Source organism: Pseudophryne corroboree, chromosome 2 (genome assembly GCF_028390025.1).
Source record: "Pseudophryne corroboree isolate aPseCor3 chromosome 2, aPseCor3.hap2, whole genome shotgun sequence".
Taxonomy (NCBI): Eukaryota; Metazoa; Chordata; class Amphibia; order Anura; family Myobatrachidae; genus Pseudophryne; species Pseudophryne corroboree.
The window spans coordinates 919,113,443-919,133,232 of NC_086445.1; the positions used below are offsets into that span (position 1 = coordinate 919,113,443).

General features: G+C 47.2%; 1 protein-coding gene across 2 annotated transcripts in view; it reads left to right on the forward strand.

The window, feature by feature from the left end:
- TRIM50 (tripartite motif containing 50) overlaps positions 1–19,790 on the forward strand; it is an 81,230-nt gene that overhangs the window by 24,005 nt on the left and 37,435 nt on the right. For both annotated transcript variants that reach the window (XM_063956146.1, XM_063956147.1), the window contains one exon: positions 4,099–4,519. In XM_063956146.1, coding sequence (XP_063812216.1) covers positions 4,115–4,519 — 405 coding nt within the window. In that variant the 5' untranslated portion in view covers positions 4,099–4,114. The remainder of the gene's footprint in view (positions 1–4,098; positions 4,520–19,790) is intronic.

A 19,790-nucleotide genomic window follows, 5' to 3' on the forward strand; every position in this document is an offset into this window, starting at 1 on the left:
GATATTCAAATGTTTGAAAAGTCAGTTGGGTGTCTGTTTATTCCTATCTTATAGACAGGGAAAAATATACCTGCTGAGAAAGTGGTGCACCTGCTGCCACTGTCACTTTGACAGGGCAACAGGGGGAGGATCTTGTTTATGTAGGGGAAGAGGCCTTGGCTCTGGGTGCTGAGGCTAAAGCTCTGCCACCAACTCTGCTATGCCTGTGTGATAAAATAATCCACATTTGCTTTTCCTGGAACCAACTTGTGCCTATTTTACTTCCAACGCACCAATAGCTTCTACTGCTGTACAGTCTGTTATATATTCTGATAATGTTAAAGATTTGGAGAGACCATTTCAAATTTAATTGACACTGTTGATGGCAGCTGCTTGGATGACCTATGCAACTGTCTACAATCTACAGTCATCTACAATCAACAGCCCAAAATGATATGATAATTGTACTAAAACTGGAGTACTGTTATCTCTAACAGCTTTTCTGGTTTTAGAGAGTTCTCCTTGGCTGCACTCAGTGTCGGACTGGGGATTGTAGGGCCCACCGGGGAAATGTAGTGGTAGGGGCCCATGTTTAGGGGTGTGGTCAGTCTCTAGAGGGGGTGTGCCCAGCCACCACATTGGTTTACCTAACCATTTTGCAAGTCTTGGTCCCCTAGAAAAATATATACAGTAAATACTGTAGTGCATGCAATATAATGTACTAGATTAGTAACTGCACAGTCTGGAACCTGATCCCTAGAGGAGGGGGTGGGCCCCCAGGCAGTAGGGCCCACCGGTGGTTTCCCCTGTACCACTGTGGGCCAGTCCAACCCTGGCTGCACTATCCGCAGATGAAGCATGCCACTGGTAATACGGGTACCAGTTACAGAAAACGTGTTTGGCTTCTTATGTTGCGGCTCTGTTAATATTTGGTTGGTGTGCTCCAATCTGATTGCTTCTCACAGTACCTCCTCACCACTTCTAATTACACATACATGAAACACATCCACTGCACCCACCTCACATGACTAGCAGATAAGGAGGCAGAACACACAGGTATGCTGCGCACATTTCCACACAACGTGCTGGCTGCTCCTTGATAAAGCTGCAGGTATGTCATATGGTTCTTAAGAATAATAGTTTTCATTTACAGAAGCATTGTACAGAAAAGTTACAACTATATGGAGGACGTATCCTATATTTATCATTATGCTGTGAATATAATCTTGATTTGGGGCATTTCACTTTAGACTTCAATCTCTGTAGAGTCTGCAGGAGTTCGAAACTGACATTATACAAATTTTGACATGAGCACACAGCTGTTTCTATATACATAATTGCAGTGCTCAGATTACATGATTACATAGAGAAAACAGAAGGGAGAGGGAGAATTTATAATGTACGGATGAACAGGTAATACTAGATATACAATATATACAATTATATGGCCTATCCACCCAATACCGGCGGATTGCCCTGCTAATTGTACAGTGAATGTGTGCGACTGGTCCGCAAATATCAATCAGTTGGACATGCAGAATCATCCAGCGTGTCCGGCCGATGTGATATTTTGAAGTTACAAGTAAAATATTTCCCCTGTTCTTTCACTGGTGAGGCGCGGGGAACTGTCCTGTGACCACACACTGTGAGATATTTGGAGGTATATTCCCATGACATCTGCTGGGGGTGAGGCTGTTAGATAAAATGTATGTTGGTGTGAGAGGAATTATTTCTGCCCGTGTATGCCCAGCTTATGGGAATCCGTTGTAGGGGTATGGGTCATTGGGTCGACTCAACTTAGGTCGACAGGCATTAGGTCGACCACTGAAGGTCGACAGAGGCACTAGGTCCACATGGTCATTAGGTCGACATGTGCTACGTCGACAAGTCAAAAGGTCGACATGGGTTTGTGGAAAATTTTTGGTGTCGTTTTCTTTGGAAAGTGGCGGGGATCCCCAATTAGTGCACCGTGTCCCCTTGCATGGCGAGCAAAAAGGTGCCTCGCTCCGCTACCACTGCATTCGGCACGGGATACCATTCCCAATTGTAGTCCACGTGGATCGTAAAGTATGAAAAAGTCAAATAAATTGGGAAAAAAATGAAAAACTCGACATTTTGACCTGTTGAATTAGTACATGTCGCCTTAATGACCATGTCGACCTATTGTACCTGTCGTCCTAATGCATGTCGACCTTCAGTGGTCGACCTAATGACTGTCGACCTATGTTGTGTCGACCTAACGACCATATCCACGTTGTAGAGTCCAGGGGTTGCCCAGTAGGACAAGGGGTGGTAGACTTTAATGAAGACAGCAGTGTTAAGCAGTGGCGAATTACCCATTAGGCACGTGCCTAGGGGTGGCACTTGTTTGGAGACAGAATTTGGATGCTCGTGTTGGTACTGTCAGCCCAAAAAGTAGCAGTAACTACAAACTATTTCCACTGTACTGTGCCATATGCCATCTTGAATTAAATGTAAATGGGTAGGACATGCACATACTGCCCCTGTAAGCTGTCCTAAAAATGTATACATAATAAATAGTCACAGTTAGTTGCTTTTTTATTATTGTATTAAATTGGAAAACCATCAAATGAGGGCTTGTAACCAACCAATAATAATAATAAAATTAGGCGAGGGAAGGGGGGGGGGGCATTTCTGCTGTGCCTCACCCCTATCCCTAAATCTGCTCCTGGCTTTAGGGACACGATTGAAGGCTGGTGGGGTGTGTAAGATTATTCCAGCATTTGGGAAAAGCGTTTGGGAAAAGCCTAAACACTTGTGACTGAATACTTGGATACCATGAAAGCAAGTTAGTCAGGTTGACCAGTGTATTGGCAATTGATTTCTAGTAAATTGATAGGTTACAGTCTCGTGTATTGGTCAGTTCCCCTTACACACAGATTCAGCGCACTGTAATTGCCCAAACACCTATTTTCATATTTGTATTGTATTTGTGTATGTACTGAGTACATGTGGTGATACAATCTCGTTTCAGAAGTAAAAGGTAAGCTCCCTCCAGCGCAGCTCTGTTCTTTACACTGTGCTCCCACAGGACCACTCTTGCCTGCTCCCTCAGGAGTTCTGACAGGACAAATCACTCTGAAACTATATCGCTCCCCCCTCTCCTCAGAGAGACACATCACACACTTTGCTCCGTATCACTCCACCACTCCATTTCCTCTGCGTGAGGGATTCCTGTGTATCTCTGTGAATTTTAGTGTCCCACCAGTTTTTTTAATAACTGTATTTAGTGATAGCCCATACATTTCACATCGTTCCTCAACTTAATGGGGTTCTCACAGATGGGTAGCAGTTGATTTACAGACAGAGAAATACCAGCGGTCATAATCCCGAAAGCCATTGACCGACACGATCAAAATACCGACATTCATTATACCGGCATGTTCAAAATGCCAACATGGTCAGAATACCAACATTTGAAATACCGACATATCAAAATGCCGACATGCGTTTTTAAGGAATTTATGCCCCAAAACAGACTTGTTCATACTTTACCATCCCAGTGGACCTGGAGGCTGAATATAATAGTGTGCCGAGCACAGCGAGGCACCGTGCCCGAAGCATGTCAAGCACAGCATGCCATGCGAGGGGACGCGGTACATTCACACAGTGTCCATGTCGACCTATGTCGACATTTACACCAAAAAACCTAGAAAAACTCACGTCAGTATTCTGAATTGTCGGCATTTCAAATGTCAGTATTCTGACTATGTCGACATTTTGAACATAATGAATGTCGATATTTTGATGGTGTCAGTATTTTGACTGTTGGTCAGTGGCTGTCGGGATTATGACCATCGGTATTGTGTCCGTCGGTAAATCATACTGAACCCGTCACAGATGTGTACTGATATTCTCTGCCACAGGAAACGACTTTGCTGTACTGTACACAGTGTTCTGTTGTGAGAACATTCCATACCGTAGTATGCAGATAAGACTCTCAGCCACTATGAGGGATTCCAAAACTTATTGCTGTACATATTGTATGAATTTTATGTCTGTAATCATAGTTTATTTGTTTTCCACCAAGTTTGTTATGGTAAATTTTTCTTAGAAGCCCAAGAAATAACAAGGTCTGCTTGTGGTGTTCTATTGCAGGTCCATTTTGAGAGGGATGGCTTGTAATTTAAGATTCCCTATACTGGAGAACCAGTTGACATGTCCAATCTGTCTGGAGATGTTTAAAGACCCTGCTATGCTGCAGTGTGGACACTCCTACTGTAGGGACTGCTTATGGGGGCTTATGAAGCAATCTGATATACTACTGTTGTGCCCCGTGTGTCGGCAGGAAGTGGACTACAGTTCTTCTCCCCCCAATGTTACACTAAAGCGCCTTATTGAGACACTAAAGATGCTGAGTGAGGAGCAAGCTGGATCAGAGACCTGTCCTAATCACAATAACCCACTGAGCCTATACTGCGAGCAAGACCAGGAGGTTATCTGCGGCCTGTGTGGCACTATTGGGGACCACCGGCATCACCCAATCAGACCACTTACCAGTGTATATAGCAAAATGAAGGTAGGCAAATTTGGTCTTGGTTTATAAAGAAATTTGATATACTGTTTTCTATATATTTAGGAATAGAAGGTTATTAACAATATATTGAGGCTGAGTTGGGAACAAAGGTGGTTGTTCCGAGTTTATCGCTAGCTGCATTCATTCGCTGTGCAGCGATGAGGCAAAAAAATGGCACTTCTGCGCATGCGTATGCGGCGCAATGCGCACGCGCAACGTACTATTCACACAAGATCTAGCGAAGCATTTGAGTTGCACTGCTGGTCGCAGAGTGATTGACATGAAGTGGGCGTTTCTGCATGTCAAATGACCGTTTTCAAGTAATCGCAAGCGCTGAGTAGGTATTGAGCTACTCTAAAACTGCACAAAAAAACTTTGCAGCCGCTCATTTCATTCGCACTTCTGCTAAGCTAAAATACACTCCCAGTGGGAGGCGGCATAGTGTTTGCACGGCTGCTAAAAACTGCTAGCGAGCGATCAACTCGGAATGACCACCAAAGCCTGAAAGTTTGCACCTAAAGGAACATGTCCAAACTAAAATCTTAATTGCAATGTAAAACTAAAGCTGTCCAACATTTGTGGGTTACATACAAAAGAGCCAGTAATTAGAATTTACACTGCGTGGCGAAAATAAATAAATGTATTTGCACCCCTTGCAGTGCAACATGGTTTGTCCAGATGAACAGTTATGCTGGGTACATATCTGGCCAATGGATCGGCCGACCTATCTGACGATGGTAAGTGCATACACATTTACCAATCGTCCGCCTGATGTGTCATGCCTGATGTCACAAGTGTGTGGGCATGTAAATGTGTTCACCCAGTCGAGATGTCAGTCACTGGCAGTCCCTGCAACAAGCAGCAAGATGCGCCAATATATCTTTAGATCTATCGGTCATTGGCTGTGTTGCAGGGCTGTGCCTTGGTTTTTCCTGCAGTTGCAGGGTTTCGCTATTCAATTAAAGGACATGCACCTGTAAAGCAAGTCTGATTTTTCTTAAATTCGTTATTTTTAGGAAAAATCACGGGGACTTGGTTAATACCCTCTTGATAACTAATTAAGCAATAGGAAATTTCCAGTTAGCTTAATTAGTCTGTAATTTTAAGTGGTGTCTTCACCTCCAACATCAGGATCCAGATTCACCAGCAGTGGTGAGTGTAGTAATTTGTGTAAGTGTATGTAAGTATGTGTGTGCATATGTGTGCCCCCCATATGTGTGATTCCCCCCCCCCATGTGTGTGATCCCCCCCAAAGGCAGCAGCTCGGAGAACTACATCTCCCAGCAGCCCCAGAGCTTCCAGCAGCCCCCTCCCCAGTGCAAAAATGGAAGGGAGATCACCATTAGCTGCTGAGCCCACCTGAGGGGTAAGTATTTTATTTTTTCTCGCGATGCAGGGTTTTCAGAGCCGAAAACTGAGCCCATTTGAATTTCCCCCATTGTGTGTAAACAACATTAACTCTATACACAGATGGGATGAAATCAGAACATTTGCCTCATTAACTTTTTTAAATACTTGGATGATACAAATGATACGTGATGCCATGCTTAATTTGAAGTATAGCAAAGACCACCATCAGCATACATATAGGTTCTTACATGATACAATATTCATGTTTGCAGGGAATACTATTTGATTCCATATGATTTTTCCACCTTCTAACATATACAAAATAATATATATTTAAATTCCTATGAGAGACATTAATGAGCTTCTGTAATTATCTTGACAATGCTCCAAGTAATTAGTGACTTTAACAAACCCACAAAATGTTATATCATATATATGTAATATATCATGTATATAAAGAGATATCCAAAATATATACTGGGAGGGTGCTCAAGGTAGCATTACAAACTTAAAATATACTATAGTCTGGGAACAATCCTGTTGAATGGCCATTTGAATTTAATTACTATTTATCAATGTATCAACCCTAGGCAATTCTCAATAACATAAAAAAAACACCCAATAAAATTGCTTTTCATACAATGTTCCGTAATTGGAAATCTTCACATTGATTAAAACATGGTAGTTTACAATATGTCAGAAATAACATATACAACACACATTTGCGACAATAACTATAAGATTCTCACTCTTGAGGCCAATGTTTTCAACCGTATTCTGGGGGTACAAGTTCTCAATTGTAAATCCTCACACCGGATCTTACCGTTTCTTTACGATATGCGTTTTGTCTCCACATGCAACTTCATCAGGGGATAATCTCTGTAGTACTAGTACAATTTGAAACAGATATGATGTCTGCGAAAGATGTAGCAGAATCTAGATGTGTCAAATAGAATAGATGGACCATGACCACCAGGCAAGTAGACAAGTTAAGCCTGTTATGTAATATTACAGGGACATCCTTCCTTAGTTTCAAATGCAATTGCAAATGATAAAAATCAATAAGTGTGTCAGAATGTACAAAAAATAGCGATAACCACTAGTTGAACTGGACAGAGCTGAGAACGTCTGTCCGTGTAGTATCAATGTAGCATCATAAAGAGATATCAAGATTTTCCGTAAATTAGGATTAGCCACTATAGTGGAAGCAGGGTTCAGGAATGGAAAGAAAATAGTCCACTTTGCTGTACATCACCAGTCCCAGCATCTATGATAATCACACTGGATGCAGGTATGAAACCTCAGGCACCATTCAGAATCTGATGTCAGGAACTCGCACTGTACAGTATGTCACTTTAATCCCAGGCTGAGTTTACAGAAAAGGATTTTATTCCCATACCAAGTGAGTTTTTGCAAGAGATTGATTCTTGTTCTAATAGCCTTCAGTAACAATTTGATAAGTTTTTGTTTAACTTCTTTTTTTGTGTGTGTGAGAATCTCCGTGCATGGAGGTAGCATGGGTGGGTCTCTCTGTGTCAGGGCCGGCAACAGAAATCTTGAGGCCAGGTACACCGATATCTCTGCCCTCCCCCCACCAAATATGACCCCCTTTAAAACAGAGGGTGACTTTAAAAATGTAGTAAATATAGATAGATGAAATTTACACATATACACACACACATGTGTATATATATGTGTATATATATATATATATATATATATATATATACTATATATATATACATATAATAAGATTTTACTCACCGGTAAATCTATTTCTCGTAGTCCGTAGTGGATGCTGGGACTCCGTAAGGACCATGGGGAATAGCGGCTCCGCAGGAGACTGGGCACAACTAAAGAAAGCTTTAGGACTACCTGGTGTGCACTGGCTCCTCCCTCTATGACCCTCCTCCAGACCTCAGTTAGGATACTGTGCCCGGAAGAGCTGACACAATAAGGAAGGATTTTGAATCCCGGGTAAGACTCATACCAGCCACACCAATCACACCGTATAACTCGTGATACTATACCCAGTTAACAGTATGAACAATAACTGAGCCTCTCAACAGATGGCTCAACAATAACCCTTTAGTTAAACAATTACTATATACAAGTATTGCAGACAATCCGCACTTGGGATGGGCACCCAGCATCCACTACGGACTACGAGAAATAGATTTACCGGTAAGTAAAATCTTATTTTCTCTAACGTCCTAAGTGGATGCTGGGGACTCCGTCAGGACCATGGGGAATAGCGGCTCCGCAGGAGACAGGGCACAAAAGTAAAAGCTTTAGGATCAGGTGGTGTGCACTGGCTCCTCCCCCTATGACCCTCCTCCAAGCCTCAGTTAGATTTTTGTGCCCGGCCGAGAAGGGTGCAATCTAGGTGGCTCTCCTAAAGAGCTGCTTAGAGTAAAAGTTTGTTAGGTTTTTTATTTTCAGTGAGTCCTGCTGGCAACAGGCTCACTGCTACGAGGGACTTAGGGGAGAGAAGTGAACTCACCTGCGTGCAGGATGGATTGGCTTCTTAGGCTACTGGACACCATTAGCTCCAGAGGGAGTCGGAACACAGGTCTCACCCTGGGGTTCGTCCCGGAGCCGCGCCGCCGACCCCCTTGCAGATGCCGAAAAGTGAAGAGGTCCAGAAACGGCGGCAGAAGACTCTTCAGTCTTCATAAGGTAGCGCACAGCACTGCAGCTGTGCGCCATTGTTGTCAGCACACTTCATAGCAGCGGTCACTGAGGGTGCAGGGCGCTGGGGGGGGGGCGCCCTGGGCAGCAATGATAGTACCTTATTCTGGCTAAAAATACATCACATATAGCCCCTGGGGGCTATATGGATGTATTTAACCCCTGCCAGGTCTCAGAAAAACGGGAGAAGAAGCCCGCCGAAAAGGGGGCGGGGCCTATTCTCCTCAGCACACAGCGCCATTTTCCCTCACAGAAATGCTGGTGGGAAGGCTCCCAGGCTCTCCCCTGCACTGCACTACAGAAACAGGGTTAAAACAGAGAGGGGGGGCACTTATTTGGCGATATGTATATATATATTAAAATGCTATAAGGGAAAAACACTTATATAAAGGTTGTCCCTGTATAATTATAGCGTTTTTGGTGTGTGCTGGCAAACTCTCCCTCTGTCTACCCAAAGGGCTAGTGGGGTCCTGTCCTCTATCAGAGCATTCCCTGTGTGTGTGCTGTGTGTCGGTACGTGTGTGTCGACATGTATGAGGACGATGTTGGTGAGGAGGCGGAGCAATTGCCTGAAATGGTGATGTCACTCTCTAGGGAGTCGACACCGGAATGGATGGCTTATTTAAGGAATTACGTGATAATGTCAACACGCTGCAAGGTCGGTTGACGACATGAGACGGCCGGCAAACAAATTAGTACCTGTCCAGGCGTCTCAAACACCGTCAGGGGCTGTAAAACGCTCATTTACCTCAGTCGGTCGACACAGACACAGACACGGACACTGACTCCAGTGTCGACGGTGAAGAAACAAACGTATTTTCCTTTAGGGCCACACGTTACATGTTAAGGGCAATGAAGGAGGTGTTACATATTTCTGATACTACAAGTACCACAAGAAGGGTATTATGTGGGGTGTGAAAAAACTACCTGTAGTTTTTCCTGAATCAGATAAATTAAATGAAGTGTGTGATGATGCGTGGGTTTCCCCCGATAGAAAATTATTGGCGGTATACCCTTTCCCGCCAGAAGTTAGGGCGCGTTGGGAAACACCCTTTAGGGTGGATAAGGCGCTCACACGCTTATCAAAACAAGTGGCGGTACCGTCTCCAGATAGGGCCGCCCTCAGGGAGCCAGCTGAGAGGCTGGAAAATACCCTAAAAAGGTATATACACACATACTGGTGTTATACTGCGACCAGCGATCGCCTCAGCCTGGATGTGCAGCGCTGGGGTGGCTTGGTCGGATTCCCTGACTGAAAATATTGATACCCTTGACAGGGACAGTATTTTATTGACTATAGAGCATTTAAAGGATGCATTTCTATATATGCGAGATGCACAGAGGGATATTTGCACTCTGGCATCAAGAGTAAGTGCGATGTCCATATCTGCCAGAAGATGTTTATGGACACGACAGTGGTCAGGTGATGCAGATTCCAAACGGCACATGGAAGTATTGCCGTATAAAGGGGAGGAGTTATTTGGGGTCGGTCCATCGGACCTGGTGGCCTCGGCAACAGCTGGAAAATCCACCTTTTTTACCCCAAATCACATCTCGGCAGAAAAAGACACCGTCTTTTCAGCCTCAGTCCTTTCGTCCCCATAAGGGCAAGCGGGCAAAAGGCCAGTCATATCTGCCCAGGGATAGAGGAAAGGGAAGAAGACTGCAGCAGGCAGCCCATTCCCAGGAACAGAAGCCCTCCACAGCTTCTGCCAAGTCCTCAGCATGACGCTGGGGCCGTACAAGCGGACTCAAGTGCGGTGGGGGGTCATCTCAAGAGTTTCAGCGCGTAGTGGGCTCACTCGCAAGTGGACCCCTGGATCCTACAAGTAGTATCCCAGGGGTACAGACTGGAAATTTGAGACGTCTCCCCCTCGCAGGCTCCTGATGTCTGCTTTACCAACGTCTTCCTCCGACAGGGAGGCAGTATTGGAAACAATTCACAAGCTGTATTCCCAGCAGGTGATAATCAAAGTACCCCTCCTACAACAAGGAAAGGGGTATTATTCCACACTATATTGTGGTACTGAAGCCAGACGGCTCGGTGAGACCTATTCTAAATGGGAAATCTTTGAACACTTACATACAAAGGTTCAAATCAAGATGGAGTCACTCAGAGCAGTGATAGTGAACCAGGAAGAAGGGGACTATATGGTGTCCCTGGACATCAAGGATGCTTACCTCCATGTCCCAAATTGCCCTTCTCACCAAGGGTACCTCAGGTTCGTGGTACGGAACTGTCACTATCAGTTTCAGACGCTGCCGTTTGGATTGTCCACGGCACCCCGGGTCTTTACCAAAGTAATGGCCAAAATGATGATTCTTCTTCAAAGAAAAGGCGTCTTAATTATCCCTTACTTGGACGATCTCCTGATAAGGGCAAGGTCCAGAGAACAGTTGGAAGTCGGAGTAGCACTATCTCAAGTAGTTCTACGACAGCACGGGTGGATTCTAAATATCCAAAATCACAGCCGTTTCCGACGACACGTCTGCTGTTCCTAGGGATGGTTCTGGACACAGTCCAGAAAAAGGTGTTTCTCCCGGAGGAGAAAGCCAGGGAGTTATCCGAGCTAGTCAGGAACCTCCTAAAACCAGGAAAAGTGTCAGTGCATCATTGCACAAGAGTCCTGGGAAAAATGGTGGCTTATTACGAAGCGATTCCATTCGGCAGATTCCACGCAAGAACTTTTCAGTGGGATCTGCTGGACAAATGGTCCGGATCGCATTTTCAGATGCATCAGCGGATAACCCTATCTCCAAGGACAAGGGTGTCTCTCCTGTGGTGGTTACAGAGTGCTCATCTTCTAGAGGGCCGCAGATTCGGCATTCAGGATTGGATGCTGGTGACCACGGAGGCCAGCCTGAGAGGCTGGGGAGCAGTCACACAGGGAAAAAATTTCCAGGGAGTGTGATCAAGTCTGGAGATTTTTCTCCACATAAATATACTGGAGCTAAGGGCAATTTACAATGCTCTAAGCTTAGCAAGACCTCTGCTTCAAGGTCAGCCGGTATTGATCCAGTGGGACAACATCACGGCAGTCGCCCACGTAAACAGACAGGGCGGCACAAGAAGCAGGAGGGCAATGGCAGAAACTGCAAGGATTTTTCGCTGGGCGGAAAATCATGTGATAGCACTGTCAGCAGTGTTCATTCCGGGAGTGGACAACTGGGAAGCAGACTTCCTCAGCAGGCACAACCTCCACCCGGGAGAGTGGGGACTTCATCGGGAAGTCTTCCACATGATTGTGAACCGTTGGAAAAGACCAAAGGTGGACATGATGGCGTCCCGCCTGAACAAAAAACTGGACAAGTATTGCGCCAGGTCAAAAGACCCTCAGGCAATAGCTGTGGACGTTTCTGGTAACACCGTGGGTGTACCAGTCGGTGTATGTCTTCCCTCCTCTGCTTCTCATACCCAAGGTATTGAGAATTATAAGACGTAGAGGAGTAAGAACTATACTCGTGGCTACGGATTGGCCAAGAAGGACTTGGTACCCGGAACTTCAAGAGATGCTCACAGAGGACTCATGGCCTCTGCCGCTAAGAAGGGACTTGCTTCAGCAAGTACCATGTCTGTTCCAAGACTTACCGCGGCTGCGTTTGACGGCATGGCGGTTGAACGCCGGATCCTAAGGGAAAAAGGCATTCCGGAAGAGGTCATTCCTGCCCTGGTCAAAGCCAAGAAGGAGGTGACCGCACAACATTATCACCACATGTGGCGAAAATATGTTGCGTGGTGTGAGGCCAGGAAGGCCCCATGAAGAAATTTCAACTCGGTCGTTTCCTGCATTTCCTGCAAACAGGAGTGTCTATGGGCCTCAAATTGGGGTCCATTAAGGTTCAAATTTCGGCCCTGTCGATTTTCTTCCAGAAAGAATTGGCTTCAGTTCCTGAAGTCCAGAAGTTTGTCAAGGGAGTACTGCATATACAACCCCCTTTTGTGCCTCCAGTGGCACTGTGGGATCTCAACGTAGTTCTGGGATTCCTAAAATCACATTGGTTTAAACCGCTCAAATCTGTGGATTTGAAATATCTCACAGGGAAAGTGACCATGCTGTTGGCCCTGGCCTCGGCCAGGCGAGTGTCAGAATTGGCGGCGTTTGTCTCAAAAAAGCCCATATCTGATTGTCCATTCGGACAGGGCAGAGCTGCGGACTCATCCCCAGTTTCTCCCTAAGGTGGTGTCAGTGTTTCACCTGAACCAGCTTATTGTGGTACCTGCGGCTACTAGGGACTTGGAGGACTCCAAGTTGCTAGATGTTGTCAGGGCCCTGAAAATATAGTTTCCAGGACGGCTGGAGTCAGGAAAACTGACTTGCTGTTATCCTGTATGCACCCAACAAACTGGGTGCTCTTGCTTCTAAGCAGACGATTGCTAGTTGGACGTGTAGTACAATTCAGCTTGCACATTCTGTGGCAGGCCTGCCACAGCCAAAATATGTAAATGCCCATTCCACAAGGAAGGTGGGCTCATCTTGGGCGGCTGCCCGAGGGGTCTCGGCTTTACAACTTTGCCGAGCTGATACTTGGTCAGGGGCACACCCTGACTGAGGAGGACCTGGAGTTCTCTCATTCGGTGCTGCAGAGTCATCCGCACTCTCCCGCCCGTTTGGGAGCTTTGGTATAATCCCCATGGTCCTGACGGAGTCCCCAGCATCCACTTAGGACGTTAGAGAAAATAAGAATTTACTTACCGATAATTCTATTTCTCGTAGTCCGTAGTGGATGCTGGGCGCCCATCCCAAGTGCGGATTGTCTGCAATATTTGTACATAGTTATTGTTACAAAAATCGGGTTATTATTGTTGTGAGCCATCTTTTCAGAGGCTCCGCTGTTATCATGCTGTTAACTGGGTTCAGATCACAGGTTGTACAGTGTGATTGGTGTGGCTGGTATGAGTCTTACCCGGGATTCAAAATCCTTCCTTATTGTGTACGCTCGTCCGGGCACAGTATCCTAACTGAGGCTTGGAGGAGGGTCATAGGGGGAGGAGCCAGTGCACACCACCTGATCCTAAAGCTTTTACTTTTGTGCCCTGTCTCCTGCGGAGCCGCTATTCCCCATGGTCCTGACGGAGTCCCCAGCATCCACTACGGACTACGAGAAATAGAATTATCGGTAAGTAAATTCTTATTTTCTCTGACGTCCTAAGTGGATGCTGGGACTCCGTAAGGACCATGGGGATTATACCAAAGCTCCCAAACGGGCGGGAGAGTGCGGATGACTCTGCAGCACCGAATGGGCAAACTCTAGGTCCTCCTCAGCCAGGGTGTCAAACTTGTAGAATTTAGCAAATGTGTTTGACCCCGACCAAGTAGCTGCTCGGCAAAGTTGTAGAGCCGAGACCCCTCAGGCAGCCGCCCAAGAAGAGCCCACCTTCCTCGTGGAATGGGCTTTCACTGATTTAGGATGCGCACTGGCGTGCGCAGCACATTTTATTAGGGGGTGCACCATCGGAGGGGTGTGTCTAGCACCACCTTTTGGGCGTGTCTAGCACCATCTATTGATGGTCAACGCATATACAATATCCACCTTTGTACCAATCCTAATAATGCAGATACATTGTCAGATGTTGTGGTGTGCATCATACAAACACCCCTGATGGCACTTACTGCAATTACACTGCTCCTCCTCAGCCTGGTCTGGCTCCCCCTCTCTTTCCCCTGCAAGCTGCAGCAGCTTACTTACAAGTCAGTCACTCACTGACAGTCGCAGACTAGTACTGCTGCTGCTCCTGGAAAAACAAGTGACGTGTCAATGCTGCTGCCGGCCGTCTGCCAGTATTGAATTTGTCTTCCTAAGAGGAACGCTGGCTGCATGCTGATTCTCATCAGTGGCTGGCGTTGGCATAGCATAGAAGGAGAGATGTAGGCGTGTGACGGGTGGACGTGTGAGCAGCATGACGCCATCATGTCACATCACGCTGTTTTTATACATTGTGGTGGAGCCGGGAATTTGAAAGCCGGTGGCAGTGGCACCCTTGATTAACCCAGGTGTCCAGTCAGTAATGCAGTCCTGACAGGGTGCAGCGCAGAGGGGACAGTAATCAGCCTGCTCGGCGATCGCTGCATCAGGCATGTGAGATCAGGGTGCCAGACATTAGGGGGTGCCTGTGCGCACCAGGCACCCCCCCCTGCGCACACCTATGAGGATGCGGCAGTCCAGCCGCAGAATGTGCAAGCTGAATCGTACTACAGATCCAGCGAGCAATAGTCTGCTTTGAAGCAGGAGCACCCAGCTTGTTGGGTGCATTCAGGATAAACAACGAGTCAGTTTTCCTGACACTAGCTGTCCTGGAAACATAAATTTTCAGGGCCCTGACTACGTCCAACAACTTGGAAGCCTCCAAGTCTTTAGTAGCCGCAGGCACCACGATAGGTTGGTTCAAATGAAAGGCTGATACCACCTTAGGGAGAAACTGGGGACGAGTCCTCAATTCTGCCCTATCCATATGGAAAATCAGATAAGGGCTTTTACATGACAAAGCCGCCAATTCTGACACACGCCTGGCCGAAGCCAAGGCCAACAGCATGACCACTTTCCACGTAAGATATTTTAATTCCACGGTTTTCAGTGGCTCAAACCAATGTGACTTTAGGAAATCCAACACCACGTTGAGATCCCAAGGTGCCACTGGAGGCACAAAAGGGGGCTGAATATGCAGCACTCCCTTAACAAAAGTCTGAACTTCAGGTAGTGAAGCCAGTTCTCTCTGGAAGAAAATCGATAGAGCCGAAATCTGGACCTTAATGGAACCCAATTTTAGGCCCATAGTCACCCCTGACTGTAGGAAGTGCAGAAAACGGCCCAGCTGAAATTCCTCCGTTGGGGCCTTCCTGGCATCACACCACGCAACATATTTTCGCCAAATGCGGTGATAATGGTTTGCGGTCACTTCTTTCCTAGCTTTAATCAGTGTAGGAATGACTTCCTCCGGAATGCCCTTTTCCTTCAGGATCCGGTGTTCAACCGCCATGCCGTCAAACGCAGCCACGGTAAGTCTTGGAACAGACAGGGCCCCTGCTGCAGCAGGTCCTGTCTGAGCGGCAGAGGCCATGGGTCCTCTGAGATAATTTCTTGAAGTTCCGGGTACCAAGCTCTTCTTGGCCAATCCGGAACAATAAGTATAGTTCTTACTCCTCTTCTCCTTATTATCCTCAGTACCTTGGGTATGAGAGGAAGAGGAGGGAACACATAAACCGACCGGTACACCCGCGGTGTCACTAGAGCGTCCACAGCTATCGCCTGAGGGTCTCTTGACCTGGCGCAATATCTTTCTAGCTTTTTGTTTAGGCGGGACGCCATCATGTCCACCTGTGGCCTTTCCCAATGGTTTACAATCAGCTGGAAGACTTCTGGATGAAGTCCCCACTCTCCCGGGTGGAGGTCGTGCCTGCTGAGGAAGTCTGCTTCCCAGTTGTCCACTCCCGGAATGAACACTGCTGACAGTGCTAACACGTGATTTTCCGCCCATCGGAGAATCCTTGTGGCTTCTGCCATCGCCGTCCTGCTTCTTGTGCCGCCCTGTCGGTTTACATGGGCGACTGCCGTGATGTTGTCTGACTGGATCAGTACCGGCTGGTTTTGAAGCAGGGGTTTTGCCTGACTTAGGGCATTGTAAATGGCCCTCAGTTCCAGAATATTTATGTGTAGGGAAGTCTCCTGACTTGACCATAGTCCTTGGAAGTTTCTTCCCTGTGTGACTGCCCCCCAGCCTCGAAGGCTGGCATCCGTGGTCACCAGGACCCAGTCCTGTATGCCGAATCTGCGGCCCTCTTGAAGATGAGCACTCTGCAGCCACCACAGCAGAGACACCCTGGTCCTTGGAGACAGGGTTATCAGCCGATGCATCTGAAGATGCGATCCGGACCACTTGTCCAACAGGTCCCACTGAAAAGTCCTTGCATGGAACCTGCCGAATGGAATTGCTTCGTAGGAAGCTACCATTTTTCCCAGGACTCGCGTGCAGTGATGCACCGACACCTGTTTTGGTTTCAGGAGGCCTCTGACTAGAGATGACAGCTCCTTGGCTTTCTCCTCCGGGAGAAACACTTTTTTCTGTTCTGTGTCCTGAACCATCCCCAGGAACAGTAGACGTGTCGTAGGGACCAGCTGTGACTTTGGAATATTTAGAATCCAACCGTGCTGTTGTAGCACCTCCCGAGATAGTGCTACCCCGACCAACAACTGCTCCCTGGACCTCGCCTTTATCAGGAGATCGTCCAAGTACGGGATAATTAAAACTCCCTTTTTTCGAAGGAGTATCATCATTTCGGCCATTACCTAGGTAAATACCCTCGGTGCCGTGGACAGACCAAACTGCAACGTTTGGAATTGGTAATGACAATACTGTACCACAAATCTGAGGTACTCCTGGTGATGATGGTAAATGGGGACATGCAGGTAAGCATCCTTGATGTCCAGTGATACCATGTAATCCCCCTCGTCCAGGCTTGAAATAACCACCCTGAGCGATTCCATCTTGAACTTGAATTTTTTTATATATGTGTTCAAGGATTTCAAATTTAAAATGGGTGTCACCGAACCGTCCGGTTTCGGTACCACAAACATTGTGGAATAGTAACCCCGTCCTTGTTGAAGGAGGGGCACCTTGACTATCACCTGCTGGGAATACAGCTTGTGAATTGCCTCTAGCACTGCCTCCCTGCCTGAGGGAGTTGTTGGCAAGGCAGATTTGAGGAAATGGCGGGGGAGAGACGTCTCGAATTCCAGCTTGTACCCCTGAGATACTACTTGAAGGATCCAGGGATCCACCCGTGAGCGAGCCCACTGATTGCTGAAGTTTTTGAGACGGGCCCCCACCGTACCTGGCTCCGCCTGTGGAGCCCCAGCGTCATGCGGTGGACTTGGAGGAAGCAGGGGAGGACTTTTGCTCCTGGGAACTGGCTGTATGCTGCAGCTTTTTCCCTCTACCTCTGCCTCTGGGCAGAAAGGACGCGCCTTTAACCCGCTTGCCTTTATGGGGCCGAAAAGACTGTACCTGATAATACGGTGCTTTCTTTGGCTGTGAGGGAACATGGGGTAAAAATGCTGACTTCCCAGCTGTTGCTGTGGAAACGAGGTCCGAGAGACCATCCCCGAACAACTCCTCACCCTTATAAGGCAAAACTTCCATGTGCCTTTTAGAATCTGCATCACCCGTCCACTGCCGAGTCCATAATCCTCTCCTGGCAGAAATGGACATTGCACTTATTTTAGATGCCAGCCGGCAAATATCCCTCTGTGCATCTCTCATGTATAAGACTGCGTCTTTTATATGCTCTATGGATAGCAATATAGTGTCCCTGTCTAGGGTATCAATATTTTCCGACAGGGAATCTGACCACGCAGCTGCAGCACTGCACATCCATGCTGAAGCAATAGCTGGTCTCAGTATAATACCTGAGTGTGTATATACAGACTTCAGGATAGCCTCCTGCTTCCTATCAGCAGGCTCCTTTAGGGCGGCCGTGTCCGGAGACGGTAGTGCCACCTTTTTTGACAGACGTGTGAGCGCTTTATCCACCCTAGGGGATGTTTCCCAACGTGACCTATCCTCTGGCGGGAAAGGGTACGCCATTAGTAACCTTTTAGAAATTACCAGTTTCTTATCGGGGGAAGCCCACGCTTCTTCACACACCTCATTTAATTCCTCAGATGGGGGAAAAACCACTGGTAGTTTTTTCTCCCCAAACATAATACCCTTTTTTGTGGTTCCTGGGGTAATATCAGAAATGTGCAACACATTTTTCATTGCCTCAATCATGTAACGTGTGGCCCTATTGGAATGTACATTTGTCTCATCGTCGTCGACACTGGATTCAGTATCCGTGTCGACATCTGTGTCTGCCATCTGAGGTAGCGGGCGTTTTAGAGCCCCTGATGGCTTTTGAGACAGCTGGGCAGGCACAAGCTGAGAAGCCGGCTGTCCCACATCTGATATGTCGTCAAACCTTTTATGTAAGGAGTTGACACTTTCACGTAATTCCTTCCACAAGTCCATCCACTCAGGTGTCGGCCCCGCAGGTGGTGACATCACATTTATCGGCATTTGCTCCGCCTCCACATAAGCCTCCTCATCAAACATGTCGACACAGCCGTACCGACACACCGCACACACACAGGGAATGCTCTGACTGAGGACAGGACCCCACAAAGCCCTTTGGGGAGACAGAGAGAGAGTATGCCAGCACACACCAACAGCGCTATATAACACAGGGATTAACACTATAACTTAGTGATTTTTCCCAATAGCTGCTTGTATACACAATATTGCGCCTAAATTTAGTGCCCCCCCCTCTCTTTTTTACCCTATGTAGTCTGGAAACTGCAGGGGAGAGCCTGGGAGCGATCCTTCCAGCGGAGCTGTGAGGGAAAATGGCGCCAGTGTGCTGAGGGAGATAGCCCCGCCCCTTTTTCGGCGGACTTCTCCCGCTTTTTTCTATGTATATCTGGCAGGGGTATTTTACACATATATAGTCTCTATGACTATATTATGTGTTTTTTTGCCAGCCAAGGTACTTAATATTGCAGCCCAGGGCGCCCCCCCCCCCCAGCGCCCTGCACCCATCAGTGACCGGAGTGTGAGGTGTGCATGGGAAGCAATGGCGCACAGCTGCAGTGCTGTGCGCTACCTTGTTTGAAGACCGAAGTCTTCTGCCGCCGATTTCCAGGACTCTTCTTGCTTCTGGCTCTGTAAGGGGGACGGCGGCGCGGCTCCGGGAACGGACGATCGAGGTCGGGCCCTGTGTTCGATCCCTCTGGAGCTAATGGTGTCCAGTAGCCTTAGAAGCCCAAGCTAGCTGCAAGCAGGTAGGTTTGCTTCTCTCCCCTTAGTCCCTCGTAGCAGTGAGTCTGTTGCCAGCAGATCTCACTGAAAATAAAAAACCTAAAATAAACTTTCTTTTTCTAGGAGCTCAGGAGAGCCCCTAGTGTGCATCCAGCTCAGCCGGGCACAAAATTCTAACTGAGGTCTGGAGGAGGGTCATAGAGGGAGGAGCCAGTGCACACCAGGTAGTCCTAAAGCTTTCTTTAGTTGTGCCCAGTCTCCTGCGGAGTCGCTAATCCCCATGGTCCTTACGGAGTCCCAGCATCCACTTAGGACGTCAGAGAAATATATATACACACACACACACACACACACACACACACACACACACACACACACACACACACACACACACACACATATATATATATTATATATATATATATATATATATATACACACATA